Raw genomic sequence first — 20,904 nt, 5'->3', positions numbered from 1 at the left:
TTTTTCGGGAGTACATTTTTAGAAAAAAGACTCGAATCTGAAATAAAAATTCTTGTCGCGATATTCTTTCTCCCGTTGTTTGCTTATAAAGGGTGGTTAAGTTTCAAGGGCCGGCGTTGATTTTGAGTAAAATACAATTTTTTTAGGAAATTATTGTCATTTGAATTGTTGCTGGCTTATCGACGTACACCTTTTCTTTCAAATAACCCCCAAGGAAGGAAGTCCACCGGGGTCAAATCACATGATCTTGACAGTCAATTGACATCGCCGCAACGAGAGATTATTCGACCATCAAATTTTTCGTGCAAAAAAAAGCCACTGTTTCGTTAGCTGTGTGACAAGTGGCACCGTCCTGTTGAAACCACATATCGTCCACATCCATGCCTATCCAATTCGGGCCATAGAAAGTTCGTTATCATCTCACGATAGCGAACACTATTCACAGTAACTGCCTGACCGGCCTCATTTTGGAAAATATACGGCCCAATGTTGCCGCCGGCCCATAAACCGCACCAAACAGTCACTGTTTCTGGGTGCATTGATTTTTCGGCAATCACTCTTAGATTATCATTCGCCCAAATGTGGCAATTCTGCTTATTGACGAATCTATTGAGGTGAAAATGTGCCTCATCACTGAAGATGATTTTCTTCGAAAGTGCGCGATATGCATTTTGATTTGAACGCCCGTTTTCATAATACAGCCTAAATAACTTTAACGCGTTGCTGGATTGTGTATCTTTCCATGGTTCAAATTGAGTTAGTCTGAAATTGAAAAGTGTCAAATGAAATGCAGAAAGAAGCTTGACGTTTAGGTGTGGTTCACATTGAACATCGGCCCTTGAAACTTAACCACCCTTTATAATTGGCGCGTACACCCTTTTTGGGTGTTTGGCCGAGCTCTTTCTCCTATTTGGGGCGTGCGTCTTAATGTTGTTCCACGAAAGGAGGGGCCTACAGTTTCAAGCCGACTCCGAACGGCAGATATTTTTATGAGGAGCTTTTTCATGGCAGAAATACGCTCGGAGGTTTGCCATTGCCTGCCGAGGGGCGACCGCTATTGGAAAAATGTTTTTCTTAATTTTGGTGTTTCACCGAGATTCGAACCTACGTTCTCTCTGTGAATTCCCAATGGTAGTCACGCAAGCATTTCTAGCAGCTGAATCCAGAATATTGAAAAATACCTGGGCAACCCATATATTAGATTTAGATTTTGTGCTATTACAATAGCTTCAGGTATAGGTACATTTACCTGCTTCTTCAATTTTTACATATTTATGCTTCGAACTTAGTAAGAGAACTTTTTTGTTCGGTTTGCTTTTGTAAATTGTTAGAGTACAATAATTTGATTTGTAAAGCTGCGTTGAAAAACGTGCCATTTTGTCTTTCTTTTCTTTTGCAGGTTTTGGCAATTCCTTGTTTTTCGCACGAATAGTTCCTACTTAGGTAGTTCTTTTTGATAAAAGTTTTGTTACTAAAGATGTGCTTGTAAAAAAATTATCGGCGGTTATATTTCGTCCGCACCCCCTATAAATGATTCAGTGAGTTTGAGAACAACAAGTTCACTAAATGGTATTGCTGATGGCCTCGTCTCATATTTTCCCAAATACGGAAATCCATTTACAATATATTTACTTTCAACGTCCGATGCCAACCAGAACATGATTCCGAAATTATCGGGTTTATTGGGCACTTATTGCGTAAATCGACATCTTGATTTTGTTGCAAATAGCTGTTCATCAATAGCAATATTTGCACCTGGTTTGTAGTAGTTTTGACTATTTTCTATAAATGCATTCCATACCTTAGAGATGAGAGCAAATTTGTCAGTCTGCAGACGTTGGCTCCGCTCGCTTCGCTTCGGATATCAAAACGAAGGTTAGATTGAAACGGTTGTCCTGTGGGACACACTCAGGCTCATAGCCCATTGTGATGCCGCGTGGGGAGCATTCCCTATTTCTCCGAAAACCAGTGTGTGCTTTTCAAAAAGTTTAGAATACCTCCTATTTCTGCGGAACTGAGATCTTCCAATTCGTTAAAAAATTGGCTGCCTAGAATAGCAAATCTCCGTCTGGATAGAGCAGGACAATGGCACAGAAGGTGTAAGATTGTCTCTTCCTCTTCCTCATCTAGACAACTTCTACAGAAGTCATGTGTTTGCACACCCATCCTTTGGGCGTGCCTACCTATTAGACAATGTCCCGTTATGACTGAAATCAGCTAAGACTGTTGTGGCAACCCTGTTCGAGCGGAACGGAGAGCGCCACGATTGAGAGCGAGGAGGATAGTTTTGACAGTTGATTTGGGAATGTTTGAAAAGAAGGTAGCGGAAAAAGCGAAAAATAAAAGCTGAATTAAAAACTCAAAACCGTGTTTTATTTATGCGGTATTACATTGGCGACGAGTAAAAAAAAAGAAGGACGAAATATAACCGTGGTTTAAGAAAATAATTGGATAAATAGGGTGAGTATATGCAAAAAGCATTGCTATAACTATTTTGCGTGCACGTATTAACTTTTTCTGTGTGTGTGTGTGCTGCCGCTGTTCAGTTGCTTCGTGTTTTATTTTTCTTTGCATTGTAATTGTCGACCCGGTGGGAAAATTATCTGACGAAAGTCAGAAGCTGCGCTAAATTGCGAGCTGTGGAAAATTATCTGACGGAAGTCAGAAGCTGCGCTAAATTGCGAGCTGTGGAAAATTATCTGACGGAAGTCAGAAGCTGCGCTAAATTGCGAGCTGTAGGAAATTATCTAACGAAAGCCAGAAGCTGCGCTAAATTGCGAGCTGTGGAAAATTATCTGACGGAAGTCAGAAGCTGCGCTAAATTGCGAGCTGTGGAAAATTATCTGACGAAAGTCAGAAGCTGCGCTAAATTGCGAGCTGTAGAAGATTATCTGACAAAAGTCAGAAGCTGCGCTAAATTGCGAGCTGTAGAAGATTATCTGACAAAAGTCAGAAGTTGCGCTAAAGTGCGGGCTGCACATACACATAAACGATATGTAAATTGTAATTAGTTCGCAAATGCCAAAAGCATTAAGGTGCTGATAATTAAATCATAAGAAATGTCATTTTGTTTACTTTTCAGGCAGGCACACAGAATGGCAGAGCTAATTATAAAGCCGTTTCTTTGCGAAGCAATAGAAAAATCATCGTTGCGTATTGAATGGGAAAAATGGCTCCGAGCGTTTGAAATTTATTTAGAATCTGAAGATATCGTTTCAGTAAAGCAAAAGAAAAACAAACTTTTACATTTGGCAGGTACGCAAGTGCAATCCGTAGCTTACTCTTTGCCAGGTGCGATCGAAGCATATAATGAGACAGCTAAGAACGATGTCTATCAAGTTTTAGTTGATAAACTAAATGCTCACTTTTCTCCAAAGCAAAATTCTATTTTCGAAAGACATTTGTTTAGAACTATATGTCGCACCGAAGGTGAAACTTTTGCAAAATTTGTTTTAAAATTACGTCAGCAGATAAATAAATGTTCTTTTGGCACTACAAAACATGAAATTGAAGAAATCTGCCTTAAAGATAAAATTATTGATGCATGGGCATCAAAAGAGCTCAAGAAGAAACTTCTTGAAAAAGAACGTACTTTGGACGAAGTCATTGCGGCGTGCCAAGTAGATGAACAAATAAATCAACAATCAGAAACCATGATATCTGACACAGATGGAATTAGTTCAGTTAACAAAGTTAAATACCAGGCACGGGCTTCGTTTGCCCAAGGTGGTGAATGTGGTAGATGTGGTCAAAATAGCCACGCTGATAATAGCTCGTTGTGCCCAGCTAAACTAATAAAATGTAATAAATGTGGTCGCGTAGGGCATTTCGCACGGAAATGCAGGACAAATTTAAAACGACATTCTACCCAATCTAACTTTAAAAACTCAAAACGTAAATATAATAACATTCGTTTGGTTAGTGATGACGGTTGCGACGCAGATAAACCTAAACTCGAAAGTCACTGTTTTAACATATTAAGTGACGATGAAGAAGAGACAATACAAGTGAAAATTGGGGGTCATTCGATCTCCGTAATAATTGATTCTGGGTCTCGGTTTAATCTGGTAAGTCAAACTGACTGGTTGCATTTACAAAAAGCAAAAGCTACGCTTTTCAACGTTCGCTCAAATACCCATAACCAATTCAGAAGCTACGCCTCGGACCAATTGCTTAAGGTAATGAGCGTTTTTGAGGCTCCTATATCTGTTGATAACAATCCCGAGATGATTGCCTCATTCTTCGTTATTGAGAATGGGAAACAATCACTGCTTGGCCGTGAAACGGCAATTAAACTGAACGTGTTACGACTTGGTTCCAACCTAAACCATATTGAGCCTGTGAAACCATTTCCGAAATGGAAAGAAGTTGTACTCAAACTTTCCATTAACCCAGAGATAAAACCTGTACAACAGCCGATGAGACATATTCCGGTAGCTTTGGAAGAAAAAGTGTTGGCTAAACTTGATGAAGCACTAAGCCTAGACTTAATCGAACCGGTGATAGGTCACAGCCCCTGGATATCACCGATGGTATTAGCTTTTAAAGAAAACGGCGACATTAGAATATGTTTGGACATGCGTTTGGCAAACAGAGCAATTTTACGCGAAAATTATCCGCTTCCCACCTTCGAATCGTTTATGACGAAATTGAGAAACGCCAAATTTTTCTCTCGGTTGGATCTTAAAGACGCTTATCACCAACTCGAGCTTCATGAAACCAGTAGAGAAATCACAACGTTTATTACGCCTCGAGGACTTTTTCGCTATAAACGATTAATGTTTGGAATTAACGCAGCGCCAGAAATTTTCCAAAGAAGGTTAGAACAGCAATTATCACCTTGTTCAAACGTTATGAACTATATAGACGACGTCATTATTTTCGGTAGTGATGAGAAGGAACATGACAAAAATGTTAATGAAGTCTGCGAAATTTTCAAAGCAAACAACGTTCTGCTAAACCATCAGAAATGTATTTGGAAAACAAACAAATTAAAATTCCTTGGTCACATTTTATCCGACAAGGGAATTGAAGTAGACCCAGAGAAGATAACGACGATAACCACATTTCGTGACCCGGTCACTAAGGAAGAAGTTCGGAGTTTTCTAGGCCTGGTAACATATGTAGGCAAGTTCATCCCGGATTTAGCCACTCGCACCGAGCCGCTGAGACGTCTTCTCATCAAAGAAAACAAGTTTGTGTGGGGCATGGTCGAGAAGAATGCATTTGAAGATCTTAAACTGAGGTTGGCGGAAGTCACTAAGTTGTCGTATTTTAATCCAAACAAAAAGACACGTTTGATCGCTGATGCTAGTAAAGTGACATTAGGAGCTGTACTGGTCCAATTGCTAGAAGAAACGAAGCCAAACATTATATCATTTGCTAGTAGGAGCTTATCAAAAGTAGAGCAGCGATACTCCCAAACAGAGAAAGAGAGTCTAGCCTTGGTGTGGGGAGTTGAAAAATTCTACTTCTACCTAACAGGCCTCGAATTTGAACTAGTCACCGACCACAAACCACTGGAAGCAATATTTAAACCCACATCAAAACCACCAGCCCGGATCGAGAGGTGGCTTCTGCGTTTGCAAGCATACAAATTTAAAGTAATTTATAAAACTGGAAAAGAAAACATATCGGACGTTTTATCCCGGCTTTGTCAACCAGCAGAAGCGCAATGTTTTGACTTAGAGGGAGAACACAACATCTTGCGAGTCATTGAAAATTCTATTCCTGTGTCGATGTCCATCTCAGAAGTGGCAGAGGAAAGCACGCGCGATGAAGAAATTATCGACGCAATGTCATGTATGGATAATAATTCTTGGGAAGCAGCATCTTCAAATAAGTTGTATCCGTTTAGATTTGAGCTTTCAACTGTAGGCCAGATTCTGTTGAGGGGGACACGCATTATTATTCCGGTCACATTGCGTCAGAAAGTTCTTGAATTGGCACATGAAGGTCACCCGGGGGAGTCTGTTATGAAACGTCGGTTACGATCGAAGGTATGGTGGCCACTAATAGATCGCGAGGTAGAAAAATTTGTAAAGAATTGCCGTGATTGCATCTTAGTATCAAGAGATTTAAAGCCAGCCCCAATGAGTAGAACTCAGTTTCCTACAGGACCATGGATTTGTGTAGCCACAGACCTTTTGGGCCCCTTACCGAACAGTGAATATATACTTGTCTTAATAGATTACTACTCCAGATATATGGAGATTAAATTTCTACGGTCGATATCTTCGTCGATCATTATCGACTCAATGAAAGAAATTTTCAGTAGACTTAGGTTTCCTAAATATTTACGAACCGACAATGGAAGGCAGTACATAAGCATGGAATTTCAGCAGTATTGTAAGACGTGTGGCATCCAACAAATCAAAACGCCTCCATATTGGCCACAGGCAAATGGCGAGGTAGAAAATATGAATACAAATCTTGGTAAGCAACTGAAAATAGCCCACCTAAATAAAGAAAATTATAAAGAAGCAATACAAAATTTCATGCTTATGTACAATGTGACACCTCATGGCAGCACAGGTACTTCTCCATCTGAATTAATGTTCGGCCGGGTAATCCGTGATAAAATACCAAGTATCCAGGATTTAATGGGAGAGGTTTCGGATTCGGTAGAGAGAGACAGAGATTGCGTGAGTAAACAGAAAGGGAAAGAAACTGCTGATAGGAAGAGAGGGGCCAAAGAAATAGATATAGAAGTTGGGAACAAAGTTTACTTGAAAAATGTCGTGTTTCCACACAAACTTACTCCTAATTTCGACACCACAGAATATAAGGTTATAGAAAGGAAGGGAAACGTAGTAAAGTTGTTTGGTGGAGGTCGAACACTGATGAGAAATGTAGCACACTTAAAGAAAAGACCATCAATTCCACCCACCACGGGGACCCAGTCTCACAGTTCTTCATTAGCTCCCGAAACACTTGTTTCGGTGACCGCTCCTCCGGATTCTATTTCTTCCACAGGTAAACAAAACTCTGAACAATCTGATCTCCCTGGGTTTACCGGAACTACTTCTTCGGGCCAAAGGTTAAAGCTCAAGCTGGTGAACAAAGGAGGGATGTGGCAACCCTGTTCGAGCGGAACGGAGAGCGCCACGATTGAGAGCGAGGAGGATAGTTTTGACAGTTGATTTGGGAATGTTTGAAAAGAAGGTAGCGGAAAAAGCGAAAAATAAAAGCTGAATTAAAAACTCAAAACCGTGTTTTATTTATGCGGTATTACAACTGTGTTTATTTTGGCTTAGCAAATATTCTGTGCGTTTAGCACTAAGAGTCGGCCACATTTGATGGGCGATTTTGCAGGTGGCTTCATTACGCCATCTTTCGTTTGCTTTCCTTACGATTTCTTCAAGGATAAGTAGCTTACATGTTTGTAAGGGTATGCCTATGACATGGTCAATGTACTCATCGGTCAACTTGGTGTCGAGTTTCGCTAGTTCATCGGCTCTACAGTTACCCTCAATGTCGCGATGGCCAGAAACCCATATTATCCTTAGGCGAAATGACTCAGCCATCTCGTTAAGAGATGTGCGGCATTTCATGGCTACTTTGGAGGTTGTCGACTGTTTTGTGAGGGATTTTATCGCCGCCTGGCTGCAGTGAAATTGTAGATGTTATTTCCGGATATCAAAACGTATAAATCGCATAATTTCTGTGAAACGATTTCTGTTTATTGCTCGTGAAAAAAATGCAGGACCCCATTTCTTATTCCATAAATATGAAACGTTCAAGTTTCTTATTTCATATGCACCACGTGCATATAAAATTGCAATGAAAGCATTTAACTCTTCGAAAGTTATACTCCATTTGGATCCTAAAATTCGGCGTGCTTATGATTCTGTGCACATTTTTATATGATTTATAATTCCCTGGTCAAGTATCTACGAAAATGCACTCCTTGCCCTTCATAATGTTGCGCTTCGAATATCCCGTTGCCCCTGATATTTTTCTGAAAATAGTATGAAGCAGAGATCTTCCAGATCCAGAACCTTGCTGAATTTTTTGCCAACCAGTTCCATCAACTGAAGTTTCAATATTCTGATCGTTTTCTCCACATTCATCTTCGGAACTGGAGAATAATCAGATTCTTTTTCGTCCCCTGCGCGTGTTCACAATGTTCTCATCGTAATTATCTGTGTCGAATCGCTCAGAGTCAGTGTCTAATTGATTATAGGTATATATTATCATCACTCCCAGAATTTTCTTCTTCATCAACTTCAGAGCATAGTTCGCTTATATTATTTATTTCTTCCAGCAATTTCCTTTGCATTGACATTTTAGGGCTAAATTTTTGAATTTGTGTTTGAAAAATCCACCTATAATAAAATGGAGAAATTAGTTCGTTTTGTTTGTTTATTACTCAAATTCTGCAGCCTATTTTATTATTAAAAAATAGAACTAATCACGTCGCAAATATTTGTAATGTCGCGTAGAGAGAAAGTAATCTAAGAATGATCATTATTTTATGGTCCGGTCCGCGGATGACATATGGCAAAAATAAATTTTTTGTTGGATGGTAGGACTGTTGTAAGCTTACATGGCAAATTTCAGCGTGATATGTCACATAGTTTGTTTTCTGTGCTATTGTAAACAAGTCAAGCTCGAGTGTGTTCTTCGAATTTAACGATGGAAATTCAAGTTGAACAAAGAATTTGTTTGAAATTTTGTTATTCCAACAAAATTTCGGCTTCAGACGCCTTAAAAATGTTGCAGACAACCTACGGGGACTCTGCTCTATCGCGTGCACGTGTTTTCCAGTGGTACAAATCGTTCAAAGAGGGCCGTACATCAACCCAAAAAACCACGCCAAAGCCGCTCAAAAATTAAGGTTATGCTGACTGTCTTTTTCGATTACGAAGGTGTGGTGCACTCGGAGTTCCTTCCGCAAGGCCGATCGGTTAACGCTGAATATTATTTAGACGTTTTAAAGCGTTTGCGCGAGAACTTTCGTCTTAAAAGGAAGGAATTGTGGGACAACAAGTCATGGTTCTTGCATCACGACAATGCACCAGCTCACACTTCACGTCTTGTTCGCGATTATTTGAACAAAAATAATGTTAATATCGTTCCGCAAGCACCGTTTCGCCTGATTTGGCTCCATGTGACTTTTTCCTGTTTCCCAAGCTCAAGTTGCCGCTCCGTGGAAAACATTTTGAGACAATTGAAGTCAGAAAAGAGAATTCGAAGAAGGAACTGAAATCCAGAAAAAAAGACCGCTCATGGTAGACAACGTTAGAGTACATAGTATTATCAGGAAAAACGAAAGAAGAAGAGGAATACATATATATTGAAAAATTAAACAGCTATATATTATAGAAAAAGTCGTGCAGTAAGTTCAAGAAAAATAAAAACCAGGAATTTAATAATTTTGATTAAAGTCTCAAAAGCGGTCATTTGATCGCTCTGGTATTTTAGTGTTAATTATTGCTTCTTGCGGCGAGCCACCATTTTTATGTTTCTTTTCAAAAACCTTTAAACACATAACGGCGTTACTAATCGATATACAACGGATTATCAGAATTTTTCTATCGGGCATTTATTTGAATTCAAAATTTCAAATTTTAACAATAAAATATGAAAAGTAAAAATATTAACAGATTTAAATAAATTATTTAACACAGTTTTGGTTTTTACATTACAAAAATCTATGTCTAAGCTGTCATAAAAATGTTGACAGCCCTCTGAACGATAAAGTACAAAAATGTATTTAACAGTTATAATAATTAGGCATTTAATGCGTATTGTTTATAGGCAACAATTCGAATTCTGCATTTTGCATAATTTACAATTTGCTGCTTGTTTATTGTATATTTTTATATGCACTTATATTTATTATATATGGTAAATATACATGCATGTATGCATATGTGTGTATGTGTGTAATCGTCATAATTAATTTTTGAATATGAATTATTTAGTTAGTAGCTATTAAAGCCATATTATATTTATTATATGCAAGTTGAGTACAGAACTTATTGTATATGAGAAAGACTTTGCCTGCACCAAGCACAATGCAAAAAGCCAATGTGTATAAGGAAAGGCTTATCAGAAAACAATGTTTATACGAAAGGATTTTCTACAAGGTGGCGCAAAATTAGTCGTCCAGTTTTGTTGTGGAATAACTTTTTTAATGAATAACCTTTACCAGCTCCAAGCAATGGAAGTATACTAGATCGCTCAATAAGTTTTGCGTAAGCATTGTAATAAGTTTTTACTGGCCTAATTTTTGTTTGTTTGGTGGTATCAATATACATATGTGGAGTTTCAATTCAATCTTTTATCATTATTTGTTTAAAAGCTATTTAGTATGGATGTGTTACAGTATCTAAAATGGAAAAAATCAAGTATCGTGCAGTGATTGAATTTTTATTTTAGGAAAATATAAAACCAAACGAAATTTGTGAACGAATGTTGAAAGTGTACAGGGACTTTTCGCCATTAATTACTATAGTACAATAAAAAGATGGGTTGCTGAACTTAAAAGTGGTCGTAGAATCCTTGAATACCATCCACGCCAAAGACGTCCGAAAACAGCAACAACACCAGACATCGTAAGATACTGTATTCAGTATTGGAAAAATGTCAAGTGACTGAAAGAGATTTAGTAGAAACTTTAAACATCTCATTGGGCATTGTAAGCAATATTATTTCTGAAGTATTGGGTTTGAAAAAGCTGTGTGCACAATGGGCGCCGCATTCGCTAACAATGGATCAAAAACACATTCGAATGTGACTTTCTCAGCTACATTAGAGCGTTTTCGAAAAAGCTTACCAAGCTTAGGTGAAATACTTCGGTATGACACTAGATACCAAGCTTAAATGGAATGCTCACGTTAAAAAGAAAAAAGAAGAGTTAGATATCAGATTTAGAAATACACAGTATGTTCAATAAATAACAGAACTTTTTATTTAAATCATGGAACACGTGGAGCTATCTATTAACCTTTGATCATATTGAAAAGGTACAAGCGTCAGCTCTCAACCGCAGCCAACTTCATGTAAATCGTTTGACAGGTTAAAAAGTTACGAGCCTTTTATTGACAGTATGTTTCGTGCTTGGGTCGTAAAAATACAATGGAGCAAAGAGCAAATATTAAATTCTGTGTTAAATTTGGAAAAACATTTAGTGAGACGTACGAATTGATGCAAAAAGTTTATGGTGATGATTGTTTAGCTCGTTCAAATGTATATAATTGGTTTAAACGATTTAAAAATGGTCGTGAAGATTTGAATGATGATGAAAGAAGTGATCGTCCAGAAGCAAGTAATCGTGCTGAGTTGGTGGAAAAAGTCCGCGAAATCATTGCTGTTGAAGTAAATTTCACTGTAAGAATGTTGGCTGAAGAATTAATTTCATCTCCTCGTACTATTTGGAAAATTTTAACTGACGATTTGGGTAAAAGAAAGGTTTGTACACGCTTTGTTCCACACCAATTAAATGAAGATCAAAAAATCGCTCGTGTAGAGCATTGTAAAGACATCATTTCAACAGCTGAAAACGATCCAGATTTTCTTGATTCGATCAAAACTGGTGACGAAACATGGTGCTTCAAATATAACCCTGAAACTAAGCGTCAATCTGCAGAATGGAAGACGAAAGGGGAGCCAAAAGCAAAGAAATTGCGTTTTCAGAAGTCAAGAATCAAAACAATGTTGATCACGTTCTACGATCCAAGGGTATTGTACACAAGGAATTTGTTGCAGAAGGTCAAACTATTAATGGAGAATACTATTTACAAGTTTTACATCGTTTGTGGTCAAAATTGTTCGTGTAAGACCTGAATATCCGGAGGGGAAACAGCTGTTTTTATTGCATGATAATGCAGGTGAATGTTCGTGAATTTTTGATGCAAAAACATGTTTGTGTCATCGACCACCCTCCGTATTCTCCTGATCTATCACCATGCGACTATTTTCTTTTTCCTAAATTGAAAATTGCCATGAAAATTGCGTTTTATGATGATATTCCAGCCATTCAAGCAGCCGTGACACAGGTGTTGAAGAACATTCCCTTAGATGACATAAAAAAGTCCATGCAGAAATTGGTTGATCGTTCTATTTCGTTCGTGACTATTTTGAATAAAAAATAACTTTCAAACACAGTACGATACGTGTTTTATTCTACATCTGAAAAGTTATGTTATTTATTGAACATACTGTGTATGTACTGGTTTATGGGCAACCAATCAGCCTTATCCCTATACAATAAGCAGGTGCTTAAACCAATTTGGACCTATGGGATCGACCTATGGGGCTGCGCAAGCTCAACTAATATAAAATCCATACAAAGATTCCAAAATAAGGTACTACGATGCGCTGTTAACGCACCTTGGTACGTACGCAACACCGATATCGAACGGGACCTTGGTATCCAATCAGTTGCCACTTCGATCAACATAATCGCTCATATGGAGAGACTACGCCACCATGTAAATAGCGAAGCCTCAGCTCTAATTGACCCCGGTAAATGGAAAGAAAGCGAAGAAAACCGCACCAACCTACGCATTAGCCCATTTCCCTGCAAGTCTAGGTCAAAGTACTTCAAAACGGCTGCGAAACGACTTCGTTCAAGAAATCAAAGTTTTTGGGATGCGAAAAAAATTTTTTTTGTCTGTTACTTGCAAACTGGTAAAACAATAAATTCTGAATATTATTGAAAGAAAAAAATTCTAAGAAAACACCCAGTTTGCAAAAGAAAAAAATTATTTTACAACAGGGCAAAGCAACGTGTCAAAAGCGGATTTCGACAGTAGCTAAAATCCATTAAAGTTCGAGCTGCGGGAACATCCATCGTATTCACCAGATTAAGATTTGGCCTCTAGCGACTTCCATCTGTTTCCAGACGTAAAAAAATGCATGCGTGGAAAGCGATTTTCATCAAATCGTGAGGTCATAACAGCTGTGGAAGCGTATTTTGCAGCTCTTCCAGATTCTCACCTCAGGAATGGAATTCAATTGATGATCAGGGAGAGTATGCTGAACAATAAATTGTACTTCAAGCCATAAAATTGTGTTTTCCTTGTCGAGCCACAAAACTTATTGAACAACCTAGTACTGCAGCTGCGTCAAATACGATTGATGTAGGGCGCTAGGCAAAAATTGTTAATTTTCCCATAGGGTGATTAATTTTGCGCCACATATATTATGTATAACAGTTCAACTGTGTATAATAAAGTTTTGATTGCGTATGTGAATTTGGTATAATTTTCTATTTATTTTGCAAAAAGTTCTTTCTGGCGACGCTGTGTTGATATTTCGCACTTTTGAAATTTGCTTCACTTACTGCAATAAATATATGTGTGTACGAGGGGTGTTGAAAAAGTATCGGGAATTTTGAATTTTCGCAGGTTACGTATATTCTAATTTAGATTTTTTTGTGGCGATATGTTGGTACTCATGTCTCTCACTCATGGCGACGAGTTCGGCCATTTTGAATGTTCAGTTAATTGTTGACAGCTGCTTTGCTTGCACGTGTTTCGGCTCGTCCTCGATTTTTACCTATTCAAAAAGATGGATCAAAGAACCTGTATCAAATTTTGTGTGAAAAACAAAATTAAGTGCCGGATGAATTCCGAATGTTGACTGTGTCATACGGAGAAGCTTCTTTGGACCAAAGCAACGTTTATGGGTGGTACAAAATGTTCTCAGAAGGCCTAGAAGGTGTGAACGACGAAAAGCGTGCCGGACGCCCGAGCACTTCAACAAAAAATAAAAAATTGATGAAATGAAGAAAATGGTATTGGCCAATCGTCGAATCATCGTTAGAGAAGTTGCTGAAGACCTAGACATATAGATTGTCTCGTGCCATTCGATTTTTTTCAATGATTTGGCATGAGACGGATCGCCGCAAAATTCGTACCAAAACTGCTCAATTTCGACCAAAAGCAGCATGGCATGAACATTGCTAATGAGATGTTGGACTCTGTCCGCGACGACCCAAATTTGCTCCAGAGGGTCATAACTGGTGACGAATCGTGGGTTTATGGTTATGACGTGGAAATCAGAGCTTAATCATCTCAATGGAAGCTGCTGCACGGACCAAGACCGAAAAAAGCGCGCCAAGTTCGGTCTAATGTAAAAGTTTTGCTTACCGTTTCCTTCGATCGCAGGGGCGTTGTGCATCATGAGTTCTTGCCACAGGGTAAAACTGTTAATAAGGAATATTACCTGCAATTTATGCGCAATTTGCGCTAAGCAACGCGCCAGAAACGCCCGGATTTGTGGAAGAACAAAAATTGGCTCTTGCATCACGATAACGCTCCTGCTCACATATCGTTGCTTGTGCGCGACTTTTTGTCCAAAAAAAAACACACTAATGGTGTCACAGCCGCCGTATTCCCCAGATCTGGCCCCCTGTGGCTTTTCCTTGTTCCCGAAACTAAAGAGGCCCATGAAAGGACAATGCTACGCTACGATTGACGAGGTAAAGACGGCATCGAAGGAGGGGCTGAACAAAATAAAAAAATGATTTTTTGAAGTGCTTCGAAGATTGGAAAAAACGTTGGCACAAGTGCATAATATCTCATGGAGATGACTTTGAAAGAAAAAATGTATACAAGAAAGGTTTTCTGCGGCATTTTCAACTTTTTTATATGCAATAAGTACTGCACCTACAGAAATGTATTGTACATAAAATATGTATACTATATACATATGTATATGTATGTTAGGTGTGTGTAAACTAACTCTAAGTACATATAAAATGACTTTTTAATTGTATAATTTTCGCTTAAACTTATCGATCACTTTGAACTTCAATAATTTAACAAATTTTCATTTAAACTTTTAAGCGAGAAATTTAATATATTTATTATATAATATTTAATTGTATATAGAGTTTTAAATACATTTGTCTGTATGTATGTAAGTACTTTTAAAGCCATTCAATGAGTTATTCGACAACACATTATTACATAGTTAAATATTATTTAAATGTGTGTACGTGTATTTATTCCTAGATATGGGGGCTATTATGCGTTCATATATGTATGTATATACCTATGTTTGTTTATCTATTAGGATGAGCCAAAAAAAACACTTTTTTTAATGCGACCCTCTAAATTTGTTCTCTGGCCAAAAAAATTTGACACCTATTATTTTATGTTTTTACTGTTATAAATCTATCCCTTGGCGCTAACGCTTTAAAAATTAAGAGAAAACGACCTAACATCGATTTTGAAGGCTGAAATTGGGCCATTTTCACCCGAAACTGGACCGAACACTTTCAAAGGCCCTAGTAATAAATAAGCAATGACTTTTTAAAAATTATTTACTAACTTATTTTAATTTTTTTAATTTATTAACAAAAAGGCTGATAAGTTTCAATCACATTAGGCCTGATGAAGGCCTTCTAAATTCGATGAAGTTAATATTTTCACGTTTGAAGAGGAACGGCCGACAAACCAGTCGTGAATTGGCAGAAAAAAAACAGCGATCAAAAAACGATTCTCAATCACCTTCATTCAATAGGATTTACCGAAAAATGTAGAGCCTGGGTGCCTCACGAGCTCAACGAAAAATTGAAATTGCCTGTCATGATCTCGCCCGCCATGGAGCACGGGAGATGAGAAATAGTGTCTATATATCAATATGGATCAAAGAAAGGAGTGGGTGGTTTCAGGAGATACGCTAAGCCCGAGAGTCAAGCCGGATCTTCATCCAAAGAAGATCAAGATATGTGTTTCTTGGAACTGAGAGGTGCTCGAAAAGAATCCCGTGGTCAATAAGGTGCTTTACATTGCCCAGCTACACCACATCAATGAGAAAGACCTGAGCGACATGGTCAAACCTACTCCTTCACGACACCGACACGCCCCACGTTGAACAAGGCATCAACGCCGCACTCAAAGAGCTCGAATGGGAGGTCCTTCAGCATTCGACGTATTTTTCGGACGTTGTACCGTCTGATTACCATCTTTTCCGTTCTCTGTCGAACCATATGAAAGGCGTTACCTTCGATAACAAAGACTGGCTCAACAATTTCTTTGACACCAGACCAGGCGATTTTTGCCCGAACGGCATCAACAAATTGGTCGAGAGGTGTGAAGAGGTTGTAAACAGCAACGGCGAGCATATAAAGAGTTTATTAACTTATTGATAATAATTATTGTTTTTTGTTTAAATAAAAGTCTTCGCTAAAAACGCTACGAATGTATTCCCCAACCTAATACATCACCTCTATCCAACGTCTGAAAAACAAAATTTCTGCGGAGCATAGTAAACGCATAAGGAATAGTGACCTTCGTCATGATCTTGGTATACCAATGTGATTGAAGTAACAAAACAATTGACATGACTCTCAAACAGCGACTAGTCATGTTCATGATGTACCATCCAGCTTCTTTTTTTTGTCGGGACAACTAGTACAAGTACAGCACTCAGACACAATTAAGTTCATTGTACTGCAATCGGATACCCTTTTAATTTTCTATAAATCTACCCAACCTCCGAAGAAATCTGAGTAGATCTTGTGGAGCCAAGGAGCCAAGGTGGTGGCTTCTTAACACATTTGTGACAAACACCTCAAACCTGATTCTAGCGAAGGCTGGGCAGTCGCACAGGAAGTGGTCCGCCGTCTCATCCTCCTCTTCACAAGCTGGGCAGAGTACACTGTCTGAGATACCCTACCTTTCCATGTGCTTTGCCCACAGAAAATGGCCCGTCATCAGTCCAACCAGCCGTCTGCAGTCCCCTTCTGCTTAATGGCAGGAGGATTTGCGACAGTCGCTCGGACATGACAGGTAACATCAGTTTAGACCATCTGCAGCCCCTCTCAGCCTGATAAGCTCGCTTGTGGGCTGTAGTAACCCGTTTGCTAACCTTGGCTTTGATGGCTGCAGCAGGGAGTGGCAAAACGGGCTCCGGGCCTCCATCCAGCTTACTTCGGCTGAGTTCTTCTCGAACGCGATTAAAAAGCACAACAGTATCAGACCTTATGGAGAGCTATTATATTAGTTTCAGTTGTATAACGCTGTTAAAGAATGTCTAAGAATTGTTAATAAAAAAAGACAAAATTAACTATTTCTTAGGAAACAAATTTAAAAAAAACCTTCAGGTTCCGGCACTCGAAGTGTAACCAATTAAGAAGGCTATAAATTTAGTTTGGAAAATTACTTCTATTTAATTCAAAGTAAAAAATGTGTGAAAATAATACAAAATTAAGAATTAATTTGCTTTTGCTCGATATGAATACCTTTTGCCTTGACTATGGCCTTGAGACGGTCCGGAAACGAATTGAAAGCGGCCCGAATGTGACTTGCAGGTATTTTGGCCAACTCGCGGACAATAGCTTTTTTCAGTGCCTCGCGACTGGTGAAGCTTTTAATTCGGACTTTGCTCTCCAGAGAATAAATAAAGAAATGCTTAAAGATAATAATACATCGGATTCCCATCTGGTGAATTTGAGAGCCCTTATGTGGACGTTTTGAAGTTCGGAACGTTATTTTTTACCCCGTCTTGGGTTACTCGAGATTTGTGAGACGGTGCCGAGTCCTGTTGAAACGTCCGTGGTTTGCTACCAAAATGTTTGTCTGCCCACGGCTTCAAAGCAACTTTTAGGCAAAAAATTGCTTATAGTTTTATGACATTTCGACATAACCTCACTTTTGTGCAAATGGCGAAAAAGCAGAACTGAAATGTGAGCGATTCATTTTCAAAAAACGATAACAGAGTAAATAAAACGTAAATACTTTTTGCCAAAAAAAATATTTTCATGGACTAGATATCATATTTTTCTGCTTTTCAACTGTTTTCTATACTTTACAACTGGATTTTATATAAGGCAACGTAAAAAAAGCAAAATATAAAATTTTTTCATTATTTTTCTTTTAACTTGGTTTATTGATAATTAATTAAAGCTATTTTCACCATGAAAAGCTTTTTTTTCAACACTTTATTATTTCCTGCATTAGAGGCTTAAGTATTTTTTAATAAAGCCTAGGGTACGATGTTCATCGATCTGTAAACATTTTATACAAAATCTAGGAAAAAGTGCGTTTCCCGCATGAGAATTAAGTGATAATTTTCAAAGCGTTGATAAATATTAAAAAAAGGGAAATAAAAAAAAAATTCTCATTTTTTTGGCCAGGGAATAAATGATTTGGCTATGGAATAAATTTAGGCGTTATGGTGCTCACACTCACCAACATATCGTAGTATCTTCCGTTGCTCGTAGGATACACAAAATTGAGCTAAACTTATCCCGTAGAAAATCACTTTTACTCGCATACATATTTACACAATACATCGGTTTGTGCAAGTTTGTGTTTGGGTGTATTGACATAATGTTGCCATTGATATTTTTGCATACACACTTTTTCACACATCCGCGGTATCAGTTACAATTTTTCATTGTATAATAAATGAAAGTCAAAAACCACCAAATGCAAATAGTTCAATTAAAAACATTGAAATTTTTCTAAGTTTATTTTGTAAATGATTTCTAAATGCACTGTTTGGCAACGCTGTGGGGCCAGAGAGCAATCAGCTGTCACGATTCTACGGAAACAATCCAAAGCCGACATCAACTATCCACGATACTACGGAACGGAACGGTGGTGAGAATTCATTTGCGGTGGTGAGAATTCATTTACATGGGTCTCTCATTAGTTTCAACGTGTCAGCTGATACAGGCGTACGCTTATGTTGGTGAGTGCGAGCACCATTAGCACTTAGAAAACATTTTTTTTTATTTTGGCAATCCTCATCCGTATGTATATATTCTAATAATACAATTTTAGCTTATTATATAAATTATAGTCTATTAGTGTCTGTGTGTCTGTATGTATATTTTGTATAGTTAAATATTGATAGTATGCATTTGTATTTTAGTTTGATATGAAACCACATTTAGAACGGAGAGCAAGTAAATGTAAAAGTATTAGAGCAAATACAAGAGTAGATATAGGTACGTATGTATGTATACACGTGCGTAAAGATTTGGTGGGTTTCTGTAGATATGGAATTAGTTTCCTTCATTTGATTTTATTTTTCTTCATTTTTATTTTTTTATTTTTCTTTTTTTTCTGTTATTTGATATAATAAATTGCAGCTTCTTTTGGAACAGTAGTCGGTGTGCTTAAAGTGGCATTTGTTTTACAATGGTAATTTGTAATTTGTGTTTGCTTTATTTATTGTACTTACATAGTAAAATATTTCATCGCTTCCGCTTTTGATTTGCATCTCATATTTTATTTAACCGCACCCTTTCACAAATGAATTTTGATTTCTTTTCACAGCAAAGCTAACATTTCCTTAGAATTCTCGAGTTTTTAATTGATGTAGTAAAAATGAGCTTTTCACATATACATAGATATGCACACACATACATGCATATGCGTATGTAAATATTAATTAATGAAAATTTCAAATAGAAGTACAAAGTAATTAATAACAAAACAATTAATGTAATTTCGAACAACTAACATTGCATTCTGTTTTTGCTGCTCTTCTCTTTACGAGGGCGGTTCAATAAGCACCCGTGTCTGATGACAGAAGGCGTTCTTGAGGGAAGTTGCTGTTAAAATCGTGTGCTGCCATCTATCAAACGACGGCGAAACAAATTTCAGTCTGATTGATAAGCTAGTTTGGATTTGGCAGCTATTCGTGTTTTGTGATTTTCGCTAAGATGGAAAAAGAACAGTATCGTTCCGTAATTCACTTTTTGTTTTCGGATGGGGAAAAATGCGAGAAGATAAAATCAAAGTTGGATGCTGTCTATGAGGACGCTTCGCCATCTATAACCACAGTTTAGAATTTAAACGTGGGCAAACATCCGTTTTTGTTGAGGTGCCACCAGGACACCCGGCAGACGTGGTAACCGAGCAAATCATTCAGAAAGTACACGAGATGATTCTCGCTGATCGACGAAAGTGTGCGAAGTAACAGAAGCCATAAGTGTTTCGACCGGAACAGCAATTAATATTTTGCATGATAAGTTGGCGATGAAAAAATTGTCGGCTCAATTAGTGCCGCGATTGCTCACAAGCAACAATAAGCGCGTGCGGCTGTTAACGTCGAATCAGTGTTTGGTGCAATTTAAGCGAGATCCGAAGGAATTTTTGTGTCGAGTTATCACCGTTGATGAAACTTGGAATCATCATTACACACCAGAAACTAAGCAACAATCAAAACAATGGATTTCTTCCGGTGAATATGCTCCAAAGAAGGTGAAGACAGCCCCATTGGCCAGAAATTTCGTGGCGACGATTTTTTTTCTGTATGCAAACGACGTCATCCTCATGGATGTTTTAGGAAAAGGAAGAACGATCTCTGGACAATACTGCAGAGAGTTATTGGAGCACTTTCACAAAAAATTGAAAGAGACACGGCCGCATTTTGGCGAAAAAGAAGGTGATTTTTCACCACGATAATGCACCAGCAAATTCATCCGGAGTTCTCGCCGCCAAACTGCATGAATTGCGTTATGAATTGCTGGCGCACCCCAGCCCTGACTCACTCCGACTTTTTCATGTTCCCTAATATGAAGATATGGCTCGCGGGGAAAAAATTAGTTTAAACGAGGAAGTCATCGCCAGAGAGAGGCGTATTTTTTAGACCTGTACAAATCCTCTTCTTTGGAGGGGTTAAAAAAATGGACGGAGCGTCGGGAGAAGTGTATCTTTTTAAAAGGCGACTATGTTGAAAAATAAAAAAATAAAAATTTTTGAAAAAAGGTGTCTTCATTTCTAACACGGGCACTTATTGAGGCCCCCTCGTATACCAACCTAAAGTGGATGACATATTTACAATTTATTACCCGCTGGAAGGTTACCTCTATTACAGTGCTTCTTAAATCTTTGAATAAGAACTACTTAGGAAACTATGGACCAAAGTAGCTACTTGTTCAATGCTTTGTAAAGAGTTGAATTCACAATGGCAAGAGCAAGGAAAACG

General features: G+C 38.1%; 1 protein-coding gene across 1 annotated transcript; it reads left to right on the top strand.

Moving 5' to 3' along the window:
* Positions 1–3,095: 3,095 nt before the first annotated feature.
* LOC128861184 (uncharacterized protein K02A2.6-like) lies at positions 3,096–6,081 on the top strand. Its single transcript, XM_054099117.1, has 2 exons — positions 3,096–5,999; positions 6,067–6,081. Exons 1-2 carry the CDS (start codon positions 3,096–3,098, stop codon positions 6,079–6,081), a joined length of 2,919 nt encoding a protein of 972 aa, XP_053955092.1.
* Positions 6,082–20,904: the final 14,823 nt, after the last annotated feature.

This window comes from Anastrepha ludens, chromosome 4 (genome assembly GCF_028408465.1).
Source record: "Anastrepha ludens isolate Willacy chromosome 4, idAnaLude1.1, whole genome shotgun sequence".
In the NCBI taxonomy this organism is placed as follows: Eukaryota; Metazoa; Arthropoda; class Insecta; order Diptera; family Tephritidae; genus Anastrepha; species Anastrepha ludens.
This window is presented reverse-complemented; position numbering and strand designations above follow the sequence as displayed.